The sequence below is a fragment of the Apus apus genome, chromosome 3, assembly GCF_020740795.1.
Source record: "Apus apus isolate bApuApu2 chromosome 3, bApuApu2.pri.cur, whole genome shotgun sequence".
Classification (NCBI taxonomy): Eukaryota; Metazoa; Chordata; class Aves; order Apodiformes; family Apodidae; genus Apus; species Apus apus.
The window spans coordinates 1,472,337-1,495,867 of NC_067284.1; the positions used below are offsets into that span (position 1 = coordinate 1,472,337).

General features: G+C 44.1%; 1 protein-coding gene and 1 long non-coding RNA gene across 2 annotated transcripts in view; one reads left to right on the forward strand and one right to left on the reverse strand.

Moving 5' to 3' along the window:
• Nucleotides 1–1,210: 1,210 nt before the first annotated feature.
• On the reverse strand, nucleotides 1,211–7,533 carry LOC127382078 (uncharacterized). The gene is made up of 2 exons (XR_007888860.1): nucleotides 7,342–7,533; nucleotides 1,211–1,331 (listed from the first exon to the last, which is right to left on the reverse strand). It is a non-coding gene; the product is annotated as an uncharacterized LOC127382078 (long non-coding RNA).
• REV3L (REV3 like, DNA directed polymerase zeta catalytic subunit) overlaps nucleotides 6,931–23,531 on the forward strand; it is a 108,782-nt gene continuing 92,181 nt past the window's right edge. The window contains exon 1 of the mRNA XM_051613089.1: nucleotides 6,931–7,153. Coding sequence (XP_051469049.1) covers nucleotides 7,015–7,153 — 139 coding nt within the window. The 5' untranslated portion in view covers nucleotides 6,931–7,014. The remainder of the gene's footprint in view (nucleotides 7,154–23,531) is intronic.

Here is a 23,531-nt window from a genome sequence, read left to right on the forward strand (position 1 = left end):
GGCAGACTACATGGCAGAAAAAAACACAGCATCTAAAATTAAATGGATTTTAACACTTACTGTCTAGCCCCATTTCTGTGATTCATTCACAGAATCACATTTCACATTTTAAAACAACAAAACTTCAAATAATAACCACATACTCATATCTCTTTGGTTACGTAAATTATAAGAGACTGACAGGGCTTTTGGCAGTTACAATACTTGAACATTTTCCATTATTAAATCTTTTTAATTAGTTGCTATTTGAACCATTTGGACTAACTCTCTTCACACCACACGTATTTCTCAATGGAAAGTTTCAGCTAAATGCTTCAGCAATTAGAACTAGCATATGAAAAAGTATCTTTTGCTTGCCTGTTTAAAAACAATTCTTACAGCCACTAATGTGACAGTGTATGGAACCAAAATGTCAGAGTTTGGGAAGGACATGGACACCTCTAGACAGGCACACATATATATTAAAAACACTTTTAAAGTTAATAAATCCCACCCAGTCACATATGCTTTCTCCTCAGAATATGGAATGATCAACCACATGCAGCCCCAACTGGAAGCTCTGTTGTAAAAATAAACTAATAACTTTTATTTTTACAACAAAAGCTATTCAAAGGCTCAACCATTTTTCCCTACTACTTGCCAGCAACTCTCACTGCTGGCCATGCCACTCCCCCAAGCAGCACTAACGTTCAAATGTTATTTGCCATTACACACAATTTTGTCTTTTAAGTCCATACCCACTTTTATAGTCATTAAATCCAAGCACTAGACAGCAGTTTTTTTAATTACATGGATTCAGCAGTGCCACTCATAAAAAGAGCTCTAGCACTATTCTTCAATTATATAAGGCTTAATCAGTTAATCTTAATCAAATTTCATCCATGCAATTCTCATTGTCCTACATCCAACCACTAAACTTCACTTCTGCCCATACTGCTAACTGTTCCTCAACAACGTGTGTGTTCCTGTCACAAAAGTTAACCCCTTATGCATTCATGTAAATATTTTGCTCTTTATGGCAGGTCAGTCTCCAAACATGGGAGGGAACCTCAGTCCCTTCTTGACATGTACAGTTCTGTCAGCACAGATCAGGAATCTCATCTTAAGAATTAACATTGTTTACTGACCATTTTCTTACATTATGCATATGCTGCACAATATGCTTCTCAATTAAATACACTTTCTCAATTTAAAAAAAACAGTGGTACAGTTCTACATTGCTACACATGTAATTCTTTATTGATTTTTACATTTCAGTTTATATAATGGTCTTGAATACTTATGCATTTTCCTGTAGGCAGGTCCATCAGTCAGTTTTTCTGGTAAGAGACCTGAAAATGTCAGAAAAATAAATTGTTACTTTCAAAACAAGCAAAAGATTGAATCACCTGCAATTAAAACTTCTGTTTGAGATATAAGTTGCTAACTGAAATACAACAGAGGAAACAAAAACGGTCAGAGGTGGCTTTGCATTTTCATATAAACATCATGTGTGTGCATTTGTACATACACACACAACTCATTTACAGATATGAAGGTATCAGGCCACAACACACGTTGCAACAGGGTTCCATTTTGTGCCAGTCAGGGTTTTCTGAATCACAAAGCTACACCACAACCATGGGATACAGGGTGTTTTACACCAGGATGATGAAAACCCATTTATCCTCATGGCCAAATTGTCTCCATCGATTAGTGGAACTCTTGATGGAAATGTCTCCTGAACTACATGAAAATCTTCTACAAGTTTGATAACCAGGTGCAGTCGTGTGTGACAGCCAGCAAACATCATATAACCCTTTGCATAACCTCATCAAACCCCATATTAGAGCTCAATAAAGTGCTCTGCCCTGCTACTTCCACTGAGAGAAGAAAAGCATTCCCTCCTTGGTTAGAAACCTTCTTCCATGGCCAGTTAATCTCCAGTTTGTATCTAATCGTTCTGCACCAACACTGTTCAGCTTAAATATTTTTCCTTCTTGCTTCCTCCAAAGTTACAGATACACTTATCAAGCCCTTATATTCTCTCATCTTTTCTCCTTCTAGATGAAGCCAACCGGTTTTTATCTTCTTGATAAAAAAATGCTTTTCAAATCTATGATCATTTTTGGAACTCAACTCTGTACCTCTTCTAGTTAAAATTATTCTTTCTTGACAACACAAAAACCAGTCCAAATAAGGTATGACCACAATCTTGTATAATCACACTGACATATCACATGGACAGTAGATTGAGTGTCTCCACAGCAAGTTTGCTGACAACTCCAAGCTGTGTGGAGTAGCTGACACTGCTTGGCACCCCAAGATTTCAGACCACAGGCCTCAGAAATACTAAGCATCCTGAAAATCACTAGGAACTCAGACCCAGACACTAAGTCAGTCTTGAAGACATACTGCTTAAAATTTCACCTTCTGTGTCACAAACTTTTATGACCAAGTTCTGTTGCATTCTGCTACTGTAATTAGATCTTTGAAAAATGTGGCTTCTCCCTGCCCCCCCCATCATGTTTAGTTGCTGAATGATTGCTCGTATTTGCATTTATAAATTTTTTGTCAACTGCAGATACCATCTTGTGACCAGATCTATTTTTTTTTAAGTAGGTACACAGTAAGGATTAAGAGAAACTAAAACCTGATGTGCTTTTCATTAAAAAAACAACAACAAAAAAACCAAAAACAACATTGATTTTACTCTATTGGGAAATTCTAACTTTCAAGACAGTCATCAGTTATGGTGATAATACTACTAATACTCAAATTTTTATTGTACAGCTGTTTAACTCTGCATGATTAGAAGCAGTTATATATTCAGGCTTGATTATTTTCATGCAAATACATAGCTGGCTAATGGGGAGAACAGCTGCTGCTTAGCAACTGGAGGAACACAGAATGGGGTGACTTGCTGTCTAACAGAAAACTGGATGAAACCTTAGAGAGTACATACTGAGCTGGGAGAAACCAGGGAAGATGGGTGGCAGTGCTCTCTACTCCTGATGTTTCCTTTTGCAATTACTGACATCCTAGGAGGTCAGAATTTGCAGGCAATACAGAATAAACTACAAGGAAACATATATATATAGTAGGTGCATACACACACAGAACCACAGAATGGTTTGGGTTGGAAGGGACCTTCAAGATCATCCAGTTCCAACCCCCTGCATGGGCAGGGACACCTCCCAGCAGCCCAGGCTGCTCCAAGCCCCATCCAACCTGCCCTTCAACACTGCCAGGGATGGGGCAGCCACAGCTTCCCTGGGCAACCTGGGCCAGGCTCTCACCACCCTCACACTCCAGATTTTCCTCCTCATGTCTCACCTCAATCTCCCCTCCTCCAGTTTTCATCCATTGCCCCTTGTCCTCTCCCTCCCTGCCCTTGTCCCAAGCCCCTCCCCAGCTTTCCTGGAGCCCCTTCAGGCACTGGAAGGTGCTCTAAGGTCTCCCTGGAGCCTTCTCTTCTCCAGGCTGAACACCCCAACTCTCCCAGCCTGTCTCCAGAGCAGAGCTGCTCCAGCCCAAGGGTCATCTTCATGACCCTTCTCTGGACTCTCTCCAACAGGTCTAGATCTTTCTTGTGCTGAGGGCACCAGAACTGGACAGAGTTCTCCAGGTGGGGTCTCACCAGAGCAGAGCAGAGGGGACAATCCCCTCCCTGGCCCTGCTGCATTTGATGCACCCAGGACACGGGTATGAGCACACACTCATGCACATGTGGGAAAGAACAAAACAAATGCTGAAGAAACACAAACACACAAGCTGAAATGTAAGAAACTGAGAAACAAGTTTTGTGCCTGTCATCTACTGTAAGGGTTACACGGACTTTTAGACTTCAGCAAGTTACACTAGTGATCTACTCAAGCCAAGCCTGCTGGAAGAAGTGCTCCTTTCCCTCCTGCTCACACTCAGGCCCTGCACTGCCTCCTCCACTGTGCAACCAGAGGCTTTCAAGCACCTGCATTATGAGGCACATCAAGGACCTGATCTACAGTAAAACTAACCCATACTTTTTAGATTACTTCCACCTGGATCAGTTTCTGAATCCAGTCTGCTATATAACTAGTCAAATGCTTGCAGTGACATGAGGAGGGGGGCAGGGGACCTCCCGTGACAGTGCTGACTCAAACCTTGTCTGAAAATACATTCTGACCTTGGCGTGACCCAGAAGACCAACTTACTGACTTGCCTGCAAGAAGAACATGAAAGCAGAAGTGCACTCAAAGAAATGAAGGGAAACTGAAAAGGTAGAGCTCAGAAAGCATGAGTTCCACATAAATGTCTGCGTGATGCTAAGACTACAACTTGCATCAGGCTATCTACATCAAAAAGGAAAGTAATTTCATTTTTTTTTCTCACAGTAATTCATTCAACATTTCAAGAAACCAAATTAATGCCTCTATAAACAGGAAGCTGGCTGTAGGCTAGGCATTAACTGCTCTTGTCTCAGTCCTGCTGGCTTCCATTTGCAACAGTTCTTCCTAATTCAAGGCATGGTTCTCTCTGATTTAATAAACATTAACGTTTGTAATGAAATAGAAGACTCTGAATGACATGCCTTAGTGAAAACTGCTTTATGCTTCTGGAAAGTTAGTTATTGCAGCTATCCATACCATCCTCTTGTGGGCCATGGCTTTCTCCTCAGCAAGGCAGGAACTTGTGCCTACACCTCACACATCACACTCCCTTAGAAGTGCCCAGAATCCTCCAGAAGCTGAAAAGTCTTGGATTATCTACAAACCCAGCTGAGGCACAGATACACATCGTGTCCTGCTGCCTGTGTACGTGGCAGCAGAACCCAGCAGTGGGCTGGTGTCCCCTGGCACAGGACTGGGCTGCAGATGTTGTGGCACCTTCACCTCGTGCAGGAAGGGGAACCAGAGCACACTTGTCAGTGTTCAAAGACATGAAGCCACTGGTGAAAGAAACAGTGGTGGGAAGATACAATGCTTAAGAAGTTACAGATGAACAGAAAGACAACAGAACACAGAATGGAGCACTGCAAGAACAGCACCGTGTCCTACCAGGCCTATGGAAAGTGAGGGAAATCAATGCACTTAGCTGAGCAGCAGTAGAGAATGTATGAAAATAAAAAGAACTAGAGATGCTATTTGTTAACATACTTCACCAGCAATCTCCTGGTGATTTATCAGCCTTTGTGATATTTAGGTATTCCTAACAATGTTCTTGCAGTTCCAAAGGTTTTTCAAATATTATCCTTGCAAATGTAAATATGTGTCAAAAATTAAGGTTGTAGCTGAGTTATTCTTTAGATACAATGAAAATACAGGGTTTCAACCCTATTCCAGCTACTCACCTCTGTGAGGCAAGATTTCTCAATGACTAACTCGGCAGTTTTACCGTTTTTCTGTCTGCATAAAAAGAGAGTTTAAGGAGGAAAGCAGAAGCGAGCTAGAGAAAACGAACAGCTCACAAAGAAAGAGTAGGAAACCAGTTACCCTTGAGCAGACAGGCAAGCTTCCTGTTCATTACAATGAAAAAATGAAGGGTAGCAACTGCCTGACCTGTCTTTTGTTCCAATCTAAAACCAAAACATATGTAAGCAAAATGTGAAACATATGTTTTACATATTGGGACTTTTGTCAGATTTTATAGCCGTGTGCGTTTGTCTCCCATCATCCCGTCTTGCAGGCACATGGAACAGTATCACCCTAGGCAGAGGTAAGAACATTTTGGCTTTTTAGAGGCCGCTCTGCCAACTCTTTTTTGATACTTGGGTGCGATTTTTTGTTGTTGTTGTTGTTGTTGTTTTTCCCCCCTCAAAACCCTCAGCTCCGAGACAAAGGGACTGCAACAGGAATCCCACCCCAAGCTTTTCGCTGTCGTTTTAAAACGGAAAACCTGCACGGGAGCTGGGAAAGGCGAAGGGAGCGCTCCCGAAGGCCCAAACGCAGGAAAACCCGAGTCCTCCCGAGCTCCACCCGAGCTGCTGGCGGGGCAGGGAGGCACTGCACTCCGTCAGCCCCTTCTGCCGCGGTGCCAGCAGCCGGGCCCCGGCCCCGCAGCACCCGCAGCACCCGCGGGAAGGTGACGGGCAACCGCGCGTGGCGGGCGGGGGAAGAGGGATGAGGCGGGAGCGAGGGCGGAGCGCGGGGGAGGCCGGAGGGGGAGGCCGGGGCCCCGCGGGGAGGCTGCCCCCAGGCCCGGCCCCGCACCGGCAGCCCCGCACGGCCCCGCCCCGCCCGCGGGGAGCGAGACACCCGGAGGAGGCGGCGGCTCCGGCGGCGGCGCTGCCCGAGCCCCCGCCCCGCAGCCCCCCCCGCCGCCCTCCCGCCCCTCTGCCGCCAGCCCCGCGGCCCGCCCGCCCGCTCACCTGCCCCGCCGCGGGGCCCGGCACCCGGCATGGCGGCGGGGCCCTGGCGTCCCGCCCGCTCCAAGGCTCGGCGCTCCGCAGCCTCCCGCAGGCCGCGCCGGCCGATCGCCGATCACCGCCCCCCCCCTCCCCCCCGCCCCGGGGAGGACGGATGATGAGCCTGGGAAACGTTTCCCCCCCGCGTCCCGCCCGGTGCCCGCCCCGCAGGACGCGGGGAGCGCGCGGCGTGTGCGGGGCGGACGTGACACCCCCCCCCCTCCCCCCCCCCGTAGTTGCGCCCGTGACGTCATCATCATGGCAACAAGCGCCGCAGCCGGGGCCGGGCCCCGCCGAGCTCCGCGCCGCTGCGGGGGGACGGGCCCGCGCTGCCCCTGAGGCGGCCCGGGCTCTGGAGCCGGCGGGGCGGCCCGGCCGCGCCCGGGGCGGCGGCGGCGGGAGCGGGGCGGGAGGGAGAGCAGGCGCGCGCCAGGCTGTGCGCGTGCCCGCGTGTGAGCGCGCGGGGCTGCGCGCGCCGGCGGGCGGGCGGAGGCGGGCGGGCGGGCGGGGGGCTGCGCTCGCGCGCTGCGGCGGGCGCGCGCGGGGGGGGGGGGTGGGGGGTGGGGGGGGGCGCGGGGAAGAGCCGCCGCGCGGGCTCCGCGCGCTCCCTCAGTGTGCGCGGCGGCGGCGGCGGGAGCGGCAGCGGCGGCAAGATGTTCTCAGTGCGGATCGTCACCGCCGACTACTACATGGGCAGCCCGCTGCCCGGCCTGGACCCCTGCCAGGCCCGCTTCCGAGAGGCCCCGGCCAGGCGGGTGCCCGTCGTCAGAGTCTTCGGCGCCACCCCCGCAGGTAAGGGACCCCCCCCCCCCCGCCGCCGCTCCCCCCTCCCAGCCGCGGCCGGGCGGGGACGGCTCCGCTGCAGCGGGTCCTGCCGCCGCCGGGCCGCGGTGGCGCGGGCAGCGGCAGCTCCTGCTCTTTGTGGCTGGGTCGCCGTCCCCAACCGCCCCCCCCCCCACCGCCCTCCCGGCGCGTCTCACCTGCCCGCGGCGGCTGCGGGGGAGCGCGGCGGGCCCGGCCGGGCCGCGGGGCGGCCGGCGAGGCGGGCTGCGTGGCCCGGGTGTCCCGGCGGGCGGCGGGGCCGTGTGGTGTGGCGGCCCCCGCCCGGCCGGTGGCGGGGCCGGGCGCAGGTGCGGGGCGCAGGCCCGCGGCCGCCGGGGCTTTGTGCTTGGCGCGGCCGGCCCGGGGGCTGCCCCGAGCGGCGGCGGCGCTGCCGGCCCCGGGGGCAGGAGGGCGGCCCTGGGAAGGGCAGGAGAGCGGCCCGCGGGCGCGGAGGGGGTGAAGGCGGCGGAGCGGGAGGTCGCGTTTATGCGGGGCTGCGTGGCCGGGGGGTGAGCCGGCCCGGGGAGACCTGTGGAGGCGGTCAGCAGCGAGACTCGTGCGGTACTTGCAAAGTGGGGGGGTTGTGTTGATCCCACGCTAGCGTGGTGCCAGCCGCGTGAGACCGTGCGGGCACTGGTGCTGCACTGCAGAAGGGAACGTCCTCACCGCTGGCCACATGTTGCCCCCTGAGAGTTCCCGGTAACACGTCCCACTTGTTCCTTGCTGCTTCTCTGTGGGCTCGTGCTCATAGTCCTCCCACGTCTCCAGTGTGGTGCTGTCTATCAGAACACGTTTCTGACAAATGTAGTATTTAGGAAAACGTATTTACTATTTTTTGTAGTTGTACCCATATGTTAAATACTAAGTTGGAAAAAAACGCCCCAAACCCTGTTACATGAGATGTTAGACATGTTGAGTATCATTACTTGTGATACCTTTATACTTACATTGTGTAATGCTGACCTTGGGAATTAACGTATTTCTGCATACTTTTTTGACTTAAATGTTGAAAATGAGGTGTATATATATACATTAAATCTTAGGCAATACAAAAAACACATAATGAAAAAGCACACTAATGGTATTTTCCCTTCACCAGGTTCTTATAGTAGAGCAGATTTTTTTTGTTGGGCTGGGTTTTTTGTTGTTGGTTGGTTGTCTTGTTGTTTTCTTATTTTTAATTTAGCATTATCTGTCCTCTGCTTAGACACATCAGAATGTGAACTATTAAAGCTGTTGTGATCTGATGCATCTGCAGCTCCAAATTATTAAGTGGATGAGTGGGATTAATAGATACAATATTGAAATAGTGGGACCTATTTTATTGTAGTTCTAATTTTGCATACAAAGGAGATATTATGTAATAATATTTATGTAATGGCATGAATAACTATTTCATTATAAAAAAATGTAGAGCCTGAGGTTGTCTGGCAGGTAGCAGGCTTTCTGTGTGTGCGTGTGGTTAACTCATTAAGGCTGACTTGCTTTTAAGAAAATGTTTAGGTTGTGCCGTATCATGAATGTGGCATCATAAAGTAAACAGGGAAGTAGGTTAGTTGTCCAGCTGTTAGGAACACAGGAGGAAATCCCTGCCTTCCCAAACTATAAACTTTCATATTAGTTTGCATAATAGAAGTGTTTTTGATGTGTTTTGGTTAGAGAGGATACTTCACTACAGTCTGCAAAGGAAGTGTGGCTTGACTATCTTCTATTTGTTGTTAAACATTTTAATGCCTTTTTTTCCTTTCTATACCTTCACTGATGTTTGGTAGCAAGTTTCGAAAACTTACTACATTTCTGCATTATTTTTTCTTTTTTAAAAAAGGAGACAAATATAATTCTGCCTTTTTTCAGAGGTGTTGGACCTAAGCAGTCATTTTCAGATGCGTGTGACTTCAGAGAGAGGCCCACCCTGTCACTCACTTCTTAGTTGAAATATTAAAATGAAATTAAGTATAATCACCTACGTATACATTGACATTTTCTTTGAGGAAAAAGAAATAGTGGAAACAACTCCTAATATGCTGTGTAAAACAGTGGGGTGTACTTGTTTGGCTCCCAGTCACTGTGATCCTTGCCTTCCCCTAAGTTGGTCTGGGTAAGGATAATGCTTTCCCATTGGGGTTAATGTGTCTGCCTTGCCTACAGGAAAGGTGCTGAGTTGCCACGCTGCCTGCATGACAGCAAACTGCTATGTCTGTACAGGCTGCTTCACCTCCAGCATGATTAGCTCTGCACGGATCTTAGCATGTTTAATACTGTGTGTCCATGCTGTGCAGCTAATTGGGAGTCAGGTTCAGAGCAGACTCCAAATTCCACCTGTTGAGTGAAGAAGGTTTGGTTCGTATGTGGAAGTGGCTTATGCCAGTGTTCAGAAAGTCAAATGTCTGAGGGCACTGTGTCTTGTGTCTAGTATCAGCTGTGGATGTTGGTTCTGAAGGCACCTGTTTACTCCTCCTGCCTCCTCTTTTGGAGTATTGTGCTTGGTGAGGTACATGAATGACAAGGATTGCCAGTGTTCTTACCTTTGAGGACTTATATGTGTTTCTGTAGTCAACAACTGGTTTGTAAAGGTTTGCTGGTACAATCAATAAAAATAAAGTGGTTTGTGGTATGGTGGTTGAGAGACGTAAAAAACAGAGTTTTAGTGAAAAGTAATGGAAGGATGAAGTTCTAGAATGGACTGTGTTGACAGTAATGTTTGACAACGTTTTTAGGTCTTTTGAAGAAGAAACCTCATTGAATTTGGCAACACTATTTAAGTAGTGTCTTGATGTCCTACATCTTTGCGTAGTAAGCTTGAAAGGCAAGGAATCAAAATTTTGTTTAAGCCCCAAAATCCACCTACTATTTCCCATTGTTCTGTGAAATACAAAGAGTAAAATTCTGACTACAAAAGGAAAGGTGCTACTAGAGTTAATGTTTTAGTGCATCTTACCTGGTTGAGCCATTTTGTTCCATGTTAGCCATTTGATGTGTGAATCAGACTGGCATGTCAGCTGGCATCCTGACTCAGACAAAAGTGTAATTTCAGAAATGCTACAACATGGCTATGGGGGTGATATAATGAAAGCAGTGTTAAAGTCATGCTTCCGTGTACAGGATCATAGGTATTATTTTATATAGTAGTCTTTGTGTCTCTAAAAGAGTCTCATAATTTTGCCACTTAAATTTATAAACAGTAGGTTTTAATTCACAAGGTAATGCTCAACTATTAAACAAAACTTCATTATCTTCTCAGGCAGCATTTCTTTTGTGCTAGCTAGCAATTTTTGTAAATGGTTTTTATTAAAAAAGAAAAAACCTTTGAGAAATTGCAAGGCCTCTTTATTAGAGTAAAATCATATGAAAATTTGTTTTTCTATTTGAGTATGGTCTTTTGTTGATTTGGTAAGGAGTGAATTGTCATTCTTGCTGCTAAGCTGTGGTGTCTGGAGGTAATCAAAGTTTTGACTTTGGCTGGCTTTTGGCCATTACAAGCCCTTGGAGTCTTTCCTCAAATAAGTATGTGAATGTTCAGTTGAGCATTTCTGTCAGGCACCTACCAAACTGTAAATCCATCCATAAAGAAATCAGGATGAGACTAGATGTTAACAAACCAGCTGAGGTTACTTAGTTATCATTTCACTTAAGGAAGTGCAAGGAGCTGAGAACACTAATTGTGAACTGCATACATGATACCTGTTGGTGTATGATAATGAATATTGTAAAACAGCTGAAATATTTTTAAAAATCAGAATTTTGATTTGAGGCTGATCTATGTGATAAGTTTTACAGAAATAGGAATACATTTTAAAATTGCTTTTGAAGGACATTGCGCTGAGAAAGGTGTGTTCAATTGACAGGAGGGCCTTTGGAGAAGGCAGGCTAGGAATTTACCTAAGAAAAAACAATGTGTAGTTTGAGGCATAATATAACTCTGCTGTCCCCAACTCTCACTTTTTATGTCTCTTTTTGAAGGGCTTTGTATGTTACGTTATGAAATCACTAATCCAAGAATGAATCTTACTTCAGGGTAGCACAAAAATTCGGCCAAAGGAGAGGCTGTTTTGATTATAGTCTTGCATGCTTTTGAAGTTTTTCTGAGGTGAAATTTTAAGTAGGGGTTTAGTGTTAGCAAAATCTGAAAGCATTGCAGACGTCTTAAGTTTGGTAGCTTCAGTTCTTCTTGATTTCCTGAGAGGGGGAAAAAAGCAGAGACAAATGCTCCAGCACAAATCTGGCACCCCTCCAGCAGCAGTAGCTCTGGTATGACTCAGTGAGGGGCCTGCTTATCTTCTTTCTTCTGTTCTTCCCTCCCCTTTCCCCCTTCCCTGACCTGGCTAGGCTGTCTGCTCTTATCCCACTGTCTTTCTCTCCTTCACTGCTGCTCACTTAGGAAGGAATTCACTCATTGCAGGAACTTGTTGCTTTCTACGCTCAGCTTGTGATTTATGTGTATGTGTCCCCCTCATTTTTGCTACTGTTTCAGACACTGTCCCACAGTGTTTTTTCCCCTAGCCACTTTGGTTCATTATCCCAATACTCACTGCTGAGCATCATTCTAGTTGCTGCTACTTCCCATATTCCATTTCTCAGAAGCGGGCACTTCTCCTTCACAGTCTTCCAGTTCCCTCTGTGACTTCATGGTAAGGGCAGGAGGATGCAAAACAGGAATCATCCATTGTGGTGAGGCTTGTGCCTCTGCCTTACCTTTCCACATCCTCTCTGTAAACGTACCCATGTACAACTCCTGGTAGAGGGGTTTGTTTTGTGGACTGCAGCATGGCCTGGGAAGATTCTCAGCAGTGTACAATGTAGCTCTACTTCCAGTATGCTATTTCTGTACCTTACACTGACAGGCTTTTTGTGCTTCTAAAGAGCCATTTGAAAAACAGCCTTGTGTCCATTTGTTTCTCTTTTCTCCCAAGGTTTATAGCTTCTGTGAAATGTGAGCAGGGAATAAGGAATTTGGGAGAATGTATTTATTCTGAGAATGCTTTGAATGTTTGAGTTTTGCTGTGTGATTGGAGGTCATTAGCCTGTAAATTACCTGGTTCTTAAAAGGCTGTGTCTCCTAGCATGTTGGAGGGGTTTTTGTAGTCTGGTTTTTTGTGTTGTTTGTTTTTTTAAGAATCTTCTTTTTTTGAGACATTTGTTACATACTGTGTATAGCTTGCCTGCTGGGTTGTTTGAGCAGTGAGAGGCTGCCTGAATAAACTGTGAGATTCTGCTCTGCTGGCATGAAGCTCGTTAAGTAGTAAATTTAGTACCCGTGTATATACTTGCTTTAGTTCTGTTTTTTAAATAAGCCTTAACATACTGTGACAAAATCAAGGTTCTAACTAGAATCCACGTTCTGGTTTCATAGCTGCTCCTCTTTTTGCTACTGTAGAGCACCTCTTGCTTGAGTCACGTAATATATTGGTGCTTTTGTAATTCAGTCAGAAGATACATGTATAACTGACACTACGTGCTTAGAACTCATCAGCTGCAGACTTCAAAATGGTTCACAAAGTAGCTGCATCTATATTAGGTCTAATATATAACTTGGGACTGATTTTTATGATCAGTGCCCCTGGAAGTAGACTAACAGCTCTATCTCAGCTAAAACTTGCAGTTCTGTTACATATTTGTTAAAGGTGCCTTTTGGCTGCTTGCTGAAATAGCTTCTTTCTCAGTGTGTAAAATGAACCTCCTCAAAATAACACACTGGCCTGAAAATAGTTGTCTCTCTTATTTTTACTAGAGTAGCACATGCATATCACAACTGAGGTTGGCAGGATTAGACAATGTGTAAACACTCATTGAGAAACAGCTCCTGTTGGGTAGTTTTTGCAGTTGGAGTAGAAAAGATAAATCTCTGGAAGAAGGAAAGAGGTGCAGTAACACCGTGCTGTCCCTTTCTTCTCAATCTTTTGTTTCAGAGTCCCAGTATTGGTCATTTAATGCCCTGTTCTGCTAACTGTTGTGATTACCCTGTTTTTGTCCTTTACCTTTGATAAACTTGATTGATCCCTATGTGCAGTGGGCCTCTGGGAAGGATGATGGTGACAATGAAAATGTAACCATTTGGAAAGAGCCAGCATGAGCACTCACACTGAAACATTTGCAGTGGATATTTGGTCTTGCAGATCAAGCAGCTAAAATCCTTCAGAATGATTGGACAAGGTCACTGGGGATTCAGTCTCATGTCAAGGGAGATCTGGTAAAAATATATGGACGATTAGCAGTCAACACTTTTTATTTGTTTTTTTTTTTTTAATCAAGCATGCTGTATTTCCAGCAACTGCACAGCCAGCTTCTGAAAAGCCAGCATCACACCCTTCTGGCTGGTCATCACTGAATGTTGAGTTGACAATTGATGAACTTGCTTCTTCCTCTCTGTACACCATGTTGTATGCACTGTCACTGTGTGTTAAAATTGTGAGTGTTTTTTAAGTTCCGGTGTATGTCTCCTCTATGTGACAAGAAATTGTTTCACTGTCTATCAAATTGCTCTCTCACATTACAGGAATGTGATCTTGACAGCAAGGTGTATCTGTGTAAAGAGAAGAATGGGTTTGATTAGGGTCTCACATCAAATCAGTAGCAGAACTGATAGTACAATGAAGAAGCTGCTGTCTGCAAGCAGTGTTATTTCTGTGCTGTTACCCTGCCCAGTAATGAATTAATGCAAAGCATGAAATAATGTTCCTTTATACATTGTCCAAAGCTGTAGTTGTGGTAGCAATTATAACATTAAGGCCTGGGCTTGATTAACAAGGTCTAGGGAGTGGTTGCAAAGATTTGCCATGAAATCTGTCCAGTTTGGTTGTAATTGCACTGTTATTCATGATGTCTGTATGTATTGTGGTGAAAACAGTGATTTTGAGGAATGCAATGGAATAATCAAGTATACGGGCTTGCAAACAGGCAGTATTTTTCTGCTTGTGATACAGTTACTTTAAGACTCAGGATAGAGCCCAAAATCTACAAGAATCTAATCAAATATCAGAAGTTTGTACTAGACACAGGGTGTGTCTGAGATACAAGTGTTTGCATAGGCTTAATTAATGTAAATTTGTTAAGGTTCTTTTCTTTCAAGTGCTGTTTTTTCTTAAAGAGAAATTATGAAGTGTGTGGAACTCTGTGGGGTTTTTGGCAGGCCGTTTAAATACAACTTCACACTAGCTGGCTGGGTGGGCCACATGGCTGATTAGGGAGCCATTTGATGTCTGAGTGCTCCAGCCTTCCTGCGATCAGCAGGCAGCCATTCTGGTAACTCCTTCCCCCATTCATGCACATGCAGTCTGTCATGTTGACTCTGTGTTTAGGAGATCATGATATGGGCCTTGGCATACATGTGCATGCCTTCCCATGTTGTGTAGTCGTCTCCTTGGAGATACCCAAAGGCCATCTGGATGTGGTCCTGGGCAACTGGGACTTTAGGACCAGGTGACCTCCAGAGGTCCCTTCCAGCCTTAGCCACTCTGATTACTGAGATGACTCTTATCAGCAGTGAGCATCCAGGTGCTCTGTGCAGCCTGTTCATGTGTCCAGGCAAACACAGTTGCATCCAGGTGGTGTGGAAAGGTTTCCAGGTAGCTATCTTCTAAGTTGGTTACCCTGCAGCTGTAAAAGTTACTGGAGAGTTTTGGCAGTGCTAGTGAGAACTGATTTAGCTTCGGAAAGAAGAAGAGAAAGAATGTTCACTACAGAGACCATTGCTAGGTTGGCTTTGTCCCTCAATGACAGCTTCTTTTCCTAAAAATTACAGAGAAAATGGGAGCAGCCACTGCTTATTTATATTCAAGTTGTGCCTCTCTACTGTTTGCTGACTAAACCAGTGTTTACTGCAGCAAGACTGTGTGTCCTATTTTAGGTGCACTATCAACATGTGGTATACCCTGCAAATATTGAAAAGGCTGTGAAATGTTGCACCTAATCCATAATAGTGAGCATTACTCTTCAGGGGAGGTTTACAATGCAAGTTTCTGAGTTTTGTATAATGAAATATATAGTGAGTCTTTCATTTTGTGTTTGAAACTACCAAGGTAGGTTTCTGTACAGAACAAATCTTATTAAGCAGTGGGAATTGGAAGCTGATTTAGCCTTCACTTCTGCAGGAACTGCCTTCAGATCAGTATTGAACAGATTTTTATTGCTGCCACCCCTATTATATTTATTATCCAGATGAGGAAGTTATTTTTTGGAATTACTGATATAGCAGCTCTTATTAAAAAGTTACCTTTTAAAAAGTTACCTATTTAACCCAGCTAAAATGTTACAGAAGACTTTTCATTGCGAATTGCTCTTCCTTCATATTCTTCGATCCATTTACCCTTGAATCATAGGATGTCTTGGGTTGGAAGGGACCTCTAAAGGTCATCTAGTCCAAACCCCTTCAATAAGCAGGGACATCTCCACCTAGACCAGGTTGCTCAGAGCCCCATCAAGCCTGACATTGAATGTTTCCAGCAGTGAGGCCCCTGCCACCTTTCTAGGCAACCTGTTCCAGTGATCCACCACCCTGATACTAAAGAACTTTTTCCTAGTGTCCAACCTAAATCTACCTTTTTCTAGCTTAAACCATTACCCCTTGTCCTATTGTTCCATGCCTTTCCTTCCCCAGCCTTCTTACAGGCCCCTTCAGGCACTGGAAGGTTGCTATAAGGTCCCCCCAGAGCCTTCTTTTCTCCAGGCTGAACAACCCCAACTCTCAGCCTGTCCTCATCAGAGAGCTGCTCCTTGGGTCTTTTTCGTGGCCCTTCTCTGGACATGTTCCAACAGCTCCACATCCCTCTTGTGTTGGGGGCTCCAGAGCTGGACACAGTATTCCAGGTGATGTCTCACCAGGGCAGAGTAGAGGGGCAGAATCACCTCTTGATCTGCTGGCCACACTTCTTTTGATGCAGCCCAGGATGAGGTTGGGCCTCTGGGCTGCAGCTGCACATGGGTGGCTCATGTCCAGCTTTTGATCCACTAGGACCCCCAGGTCTGTTACCACAGGGCTGCTCTCCAGCGTGACCTCCCCCAGCCTGTATTCATGTCTTGGGTTACCTTGGCCCAGGCGCAGGACCCTGCACTTGGCCTTGTTGAACCTCATGAGGTTCCCCTGGGCCCACTTCTCCAGCTTGTCCAGGTCCCTCTGGATGGCATCCCATCCCTCTGGCATACTGACCACACCACCCAGCTTGGTGTCATCAGCAAACTTGCTGAGGGTACTCTCAGTGCTACTGTCAATATCCTCAATGAAAATATTAAACAACACTGGTCCCAGTACCAACCCCTGATGGACACTACTTGTCACTGTTTTCCATCTGGACATTGAGCTATTGGCCACTACCCTCTGGATGTGACCATCCAGCCAGTTCCTCATCCACTGAACAGTCCACCCATCAGACCCATATCTCTCCAATTTAGTGAGAAGGATGTTGTGGGGTCCATGTCAAAGGCCTTGCAGAAGTTCAGATAGATGACATCCATAGGTCTTCCCTTGCTCACTGCTGCAGTCACTCCATTGTAGAAGGTCACTAGGTTGGCCAGGCGGGATTTGCACCTCATAAAACCACCCTGGCTGTCCTGAATCACCATCAAGCATGTGGTTTTGAGGCATTCACTTCTGTAAGCAGTGAAACCTATTTTACTATCTGTAGGAAATTAGAAGAGTTTGCAGGCAGTTTCTTTTGTTGAGGTAAAATGAATCTACTGATAGAAATCTTGGTATCAAATATTTTAGGTTTTGTGCTGTTTTAATTAATTGTGTAGAACTGGGGCTTAACCATCTTGCTGTTAGACCTAAATAGCAACAGTAAAGCAACCCAGTTCTAATGTATTACCTGTTTGTCTATTTCCAATGGTGGGAGTGTGTTTTTACCCTCAGATTAATGAAGGGGCCTCTAGATGTTGTTCAGTTAGTCGAAGCACCCTGCATAAAGCAAGACCAGCTCCAGGGATGGAAATGCTACACCCTGTTTCAGTGTCTGATCACCCTCACAGTTAAAACAAACAACTGAAAAAAGAAGTCTAAAAAAATCCACTCAAAATGTATTTTTAAGTTTCTTGTTTGAATCTGTGCCTGTTGCCTCTTGTCCATTTGCTGAGCACCACTGAGGAGAGTCAGACTCACTCTTCCTTACTGCTTCCTCTCAGGTGTTCATATGCATGGATAAGATCTTCACCCTTGCATCCCCTCACCCCCAGTCCTTCTCGAGGCTACAAAATCCTGGCTCACCTGACCTTCCCAGGTCTGTCCAATGCTCCAGGCCCTTCATCATCTTCGTGGCCTCTATGTCTGTCTTGTACTGGGGAACTCAGACCTGGACCCAGTGCTCCAGATGCGTTTCACCAGTGTCAAGCAGAGAGGAAGGGTCCTGCCCCCTCAACCTGCTGGTGGTGTTCTCCTTAATGCAGCCTTCTTTGTGCCTGAGCTTTGTTGCTGCCTCATCTGGGACCCCTGGGCCCTTTCCTGAGGAACTGCTTTCCAGACAGTCTGCCTCCAGCTTGTACCAAGTGTATGGAGTTATTCCTCCCCAGGTGGGAACTTCGGATTTCCCCTCATACGGCTTCACAAAATTACTCTCTGCCGTTTTCTCCAGCCTGTCAAGGTTCTGCTGAATGTCAGCACAATCCTTTGGTATATGAGGCACTCCTCCAAATTTTATCATCTGCAAACTTACCAAGGATGTACCTGTTCAATGTCCAGGTCATTAATGAAGATGTTAAACAATATTGGCTTCAGTATTGACTTTCAGAGTACGTGACAAATGGCTGGTCCCGTGTTCCATTATTACAAGGTTGCTTCGTCACACTTAAGTTTCATTTCTCTCTCTCCTGCACAACAGTTAGATCTGTTTTAGAGCTCTCCAGTGTGTGTTTTATAGTTACCTCTTCCTTTTTTTAGCATGCCATCCTCTAAGGTGAAAGTATGCACACTTAATTTCTGATTACAGCAAGGTTTGTTTTGTGGTGTTTGTAAAACTTCTCTGTAGATATCTTGGGGGCAGTATGATTATGTAAAAGTAATAAATCCTAGGTCTGTATTTTCTGGTTTTTGATGGTGTGTTTTACCTGAACGTAAAACATAGGAATTATGTAAAGTAACTGAATATAAACCATTGTTAGACTAAAAAGGTGTTCTGTATCAGAAATAAAGTTTTAAATTGTCCCATGTTTTTCTTACTTCAGAAAAGTGGTGTAAGTTTTGCATGAAGTAATTTAACTTGCTATGGTAATTCAGGTCATTCTTCCTTAAAAATCATGCATTAAAAAAAATAGTGAATTTGTGCATTCATATGTCCATTTGTAAACCTGCAGTTCCCATGCAGGGATTAATTTACTATCTTTACACTCTAGGTTCCTGTTCTGAATCTGGTGCACTAAAAAACCTAAAAAAAACCTCAGCAGCAAAATCCCTGCCTCGGGATAGATGGGAAGAACAGAATTAAGTTCTGCTGAGCATTTACAGATTGTGCCAGCATGTTGGATTTTGGTGAGCTTGTGTTCTTCTGCCAGCAGTTGGAAACCTAGTCAAGGAAATAAATAGTAATTTTTAACCACTGCTGTATTAAAGATGAAAGACTTAAGAACAGAAACCAGTTGTTTTAGGCTGTGTGCAGATAATGGTGGATAGTCCTCACTCCAACAAAATTATGTTCTGTATAAACGGAGTGTTAAAAGGTGTAGAAAGAATGATATGTTATGAAAACAGATGGCATGGCAATGTTGTTAGTCATTATTTTGAAGTGGAATTTTGTAGGAGGGATTGCCTGAATGGAAAAACAGGAGGAGGAGATGATGTGTTGAAAGGAAAGCTGGGAATGGAAAGGAATATGTAGAGCATGTGAGGTGAGCTGGGGAGGGGAGGTTGCAGGAAAGAGAGGGTGAGAGCCAGGACTGTGGAAAATACTGATGTTGGAGTTGCAACAACAGGGACCAGTTATCTAAGGCTGCTCCCTTTTGGTTTCATTCGATTTGGCTCATGGGGCTGATTCATCCCCTGGAATTTCTTATCTCCAGACTTGTGGCTGGAAGCAGATTAGGTGTTACCTGAGGTTTATTGCTCTGTGTAGTGGGAGAAGAGAGAGAGAAAGAAAACAAAGTCACACACACACCCCCCCTCCCTGAGATCTGTCCAGGAGGTGCAGAACATAGCAGAGAACTACAGTATATGCTCATGAGCACCCTGCAGTTTGTGAGCACTTTTTGCATTGCCTGCTTTCATGACAATTTGTGTTACTATTTTTAGGTTAAGGCATGTGAAAATGTAATTAAAATTAATTCTAAATACCAGATGTTCATCTTCCCAGTGTATCACTAGGAACCTAGTACTACCAGTCAGACTTCAAGCCTGACTGTAGTGTGCTGCATGCACAAGAGTATACATCTTTCACTGGCAGAGATAGGTCAGCCTGCACAGTGTAGGTGCATATGTGCCAGATTTAAAAAACAGAATCCACAGTGAGAAAGGGTTCACTTCTTCAACTGATCATCTCTTCTTTAGTGCAAATGTGTTTTCTCTAGCCTGTTCATTTGTCATGTTAATTGGTTGCTTCCATAAAAATCTTACTTGGTTTGTGTTACATTTGACAAAGTTGTGGAGATAAAATGGTGATGGAAAAATAAGACTAGATCGGAGCAGAGTTGGCCAGATAACCTTTAGTTAGGTGTTGGTTTACGAGAAAACCTAGTGACTAAGATTGCAGTGTAGTGCTTTTATTATCTGAAGATAAACAATTTGGTATGTAAGAGTCAGGAGAGGCACAAGGAAGTTTAAAACTGAGTAGTACAAAACTTTGGCTCTTTTTACAGCTGCTCTGCAGCAGCCATCAGTTGAAACTCAAAGCTTGATCATATAGTTGAATCTCTGCACATGCCTCTAGGATTGAGTTTTCAAATCCAGTTGCTTGCAATTTTTTTTCTTTAATGTTTAATGATTTTAAGTGGTTTATGGTGTGCATTATTGAACATGAATTTAATGAAAAGCGTGGCCAGCAGGTTGAAGGAAGGGATTCTCTGCCTCTACTCTGCTCTGGTGAGAACCCACCTGGAGTACTGTGTCCAATTCTGGAGCCCCCAGCACAAGAAGAACACAAGCCTGTTGGGAGAGTCCAGAGGAGGCCAGAAGATGATCCTTGGGCTGGAGCACCTCTCCTGTGAAGACAGACTGAGGGAATTGGGGTTGTTCAGCCTGGAGAAGAGAAGGCTCCAGGGAGACCTTAGAGCACCTTCCAGTGCCTGAAGGGGCTCCAGGAAAGCTGGGGAGGGGCTTGGGACAAGGGCAGGGAGGGAGAGGACAAGGGGGAATGGATTAAAGCTGGAGGAGGGGAGATTGAGGTGAGAAATGAGGAGGAAATTCTGGAGTGTGAGGGTGGTGAGACCCTGGCCCAGGTTGCCCAGGGAAGCTGTGGCTGCCTCATCCCTGGCAGTGTTGAAGGGCAGGTTGGATGGGGCAGCAGATGTTCTATAGCATCTGATTACAGTTATTACTTTTTCCAAGGCATTGTGTTTTTATCAGTCTGTAATTTGAATGTTTAATGTATAGTGATTATAAATGCATACCACAAAGGAACTTTATATTCTTCAATATTATTGTTTGCAAGCTAGGATTGGAATTGATGGAATATGCCTTTTTGAATGTGAGGAAGCAGTCTCTTTCAACCTCTTGGGTTTTTTCTATTTTTGATTAGTTTTCAGTTGATGAACAGAATTAATCGCCATGATGCATGACATACTTAACAAGGAGAAAGTGGTTTTTCATCAGCCTGTGTTCTAGTAGCTGCCAGAATTTAGAACAAGGAAATCTCCCAGTTGACACTGGAGGCGAGCCATGTAAAAGGATAAGGCGCCAACTGCACCAAGTGTTGTCTTTCTGGCAGATAGCTCCTGTGTGTGCTCAGCCCTAACTCAGAATCCAACTCTGATGTGAGGTAGTTTCTGCTTTTGTGAGTTAGTTGAAGTTTAACTTTGAGTTCATGAAACATAGGTCACATCTGTAGTGAAAATTGTTGCTCTTTGACTGTTTTTGTAGTTGCACAAGGAGGTCAAAAGCTCTTTTTCCATTCAGGAAGTCAGGTCACATTTTAAAATAAGCTTAGCTGCAACTGGACATCTTTGTCTCTCATTGCCAAGCTGTATGTTGAACTATTTAGCTTTAAAAAGGCTTCTAAAATTAATCTCTTATGAGGCTTATTGGTATTTCTGCATAGGTCCAATTGTACACAAAAGGATTTTCTCCAAAGAGGGTTTGTAATGGTTGGAATTGTTGTAATTTTGGATTAGAATTTGCTCAAGCAGTTAAGGAATCTGTTTAAAGAAAAAAAAGTAGAAAATGTCTGTTAATCTAGTTAGTCCTACTGTTAGTAAAGAATGGCATGGAATTGGAGTGACCTTTTCCAAAACTGAGAAGTAAGTTGATACAAAATTAATTGTGGCTGCAGTTAAAACTAATAATTTCCATTAAGTAAAAGGTGAAAAAAGAGATAAATGCACTAGATTATGTTTATAATTAATATTTATTTAGAAGTGGGTTCCATTTTTTCCAGTGAGAGACAAATATTTATGTTCCGTAATTGTGTGTTAACAGAGATCTTGATCCTAGTATATAGAACTCTAGCAGCCACAATAACAGGATAATTGTGTTAAAAATGTCACATTTAAAGGTTTTTCTAAACTGTTCATGGTTGTAGCTAATGATTTTTCTATGTTTTAAGAGAGTTTCTTAGTATTTAAGACAATTTTAACATTTCAAGCAACAGTCTTCAGTTTGGTGCAAGGAAGTTTATCAGTAGATTACCAGGGCTAATGTGGTTCTATAACATCAAGACTTGATTTTTCAGAAGTATGTGATATTTCCAATTCCTATAAAATCGGTTCCAGAAGTTCCATCCTTAGTAATTATAGAAATGTGAGATAAATGTTTTTATTTAGAAGCAATAACTGGAATCCTGTGTTTTTTCTAATGCATAATTGTCAAGGGTAGTTACTTATTTGTAGGAGAGAATAAGTAGAACCCGCAGTCTCATTTGTGACTTGTGTATGAGGTTAAGTTCTTAGTTCTTTATGACTGGAAGTTTTAAGTGATTGCTGTTTTTTGTGCAGTCACAACTTAAGGTCTTTGTCTCCCTTACAACCGCCCAGTTCACATCCTAAACTCAATTTAATACATCAAGACCTGATAATAGCAAGATAAATCAAAAGACTTACCATAGCAAACAACTGCCCTTCTATGCATCATCTCTGCTGTTTGGTCGTCACTTTGTACTTTTACTAATATGAGTTATTTTAAATTGGATTAAGCTCTTGCAAGAGAATAATTCAGTCAAGTTGACCTTTCAAGATTATGTTAAGATTGAAAGCTCAGAATCACTTTCAGAACCTTTGCTAAGACATTTGCCTTTTCTTTCTTTTAATAGTACTCCTGCAAAGATATTTAGTAATCTTTATCACATATATAGACTGTATGACTGCATTTCTGTCTGGATGCCATGTATGCAGATAGTGAATGGTTTTGTGCTTACAAATACTGAAGTAATTCTTAATTTGGTGTTATGGATGTGCAATCAAGACCAAGGGATTGGATGACTTGTACAAGGTCGTGAGGGTTTCGAAGTGGGATTCATTCTCCTTTTCTTGCCTTTATGTGTCTTCATTGCAAGACCATAATTTAAAATAATTATATGCCACCAGTGCTTCTAAGAATTCTCACAAGATACGTGCCTTTACACCATAATATTGTGTGCAGGTTTGTGCAGCTAAACTAGGAGCAGTAGACTGGAAACAGAGCTTGTAGAATATGTATTAGAAAGCCATAAAACAAAAGGTGTTATTAAAGGTTATATTTTGAGTGGAACTGAAGGTGGCTGTGTTCATCAGTTTCCACTGATTTCACTGGAGTTTGTGGTTGTTAAAGATTTTGAGTATTGTGTACTGATAAATTATTTCAAAGGCTCCAAACAAAGCATTTTTTTTCCTGGAGATTAAAGTTTTGACTGTGCAGTGTCTTCTAATGTTTTTGAACCATATTCAAATGCAAGTCTGCATATGTGCTGGTGCACTTCAACTTTCTGAAAGAATTGTTTGAAGGATAGTCCCTGACAAGGGTTGGATCACACAGTTCCTGTCTTTAAAAAAAAAATTAAAAAATCCTGAACAGGGAAACTTGGCAGACATTCATATTGGAAAATAATAAACATGTCTCTGCCAGAAGTGTTTGGATTTGTTACGGTCATCTGGTCTGGACTAGTAGCTGCTTAGAGATCTATGAATAGCAACAGTAGAGGCAGAGGAGCAATTTTTCTACAGGCATAGGGTTGAAATGATTCTCATTTGGAAGTCTGCCTTTGTTATCAAAGAGTTAGAAACACAAGTTAAAGTTGTTTTGTTTTTT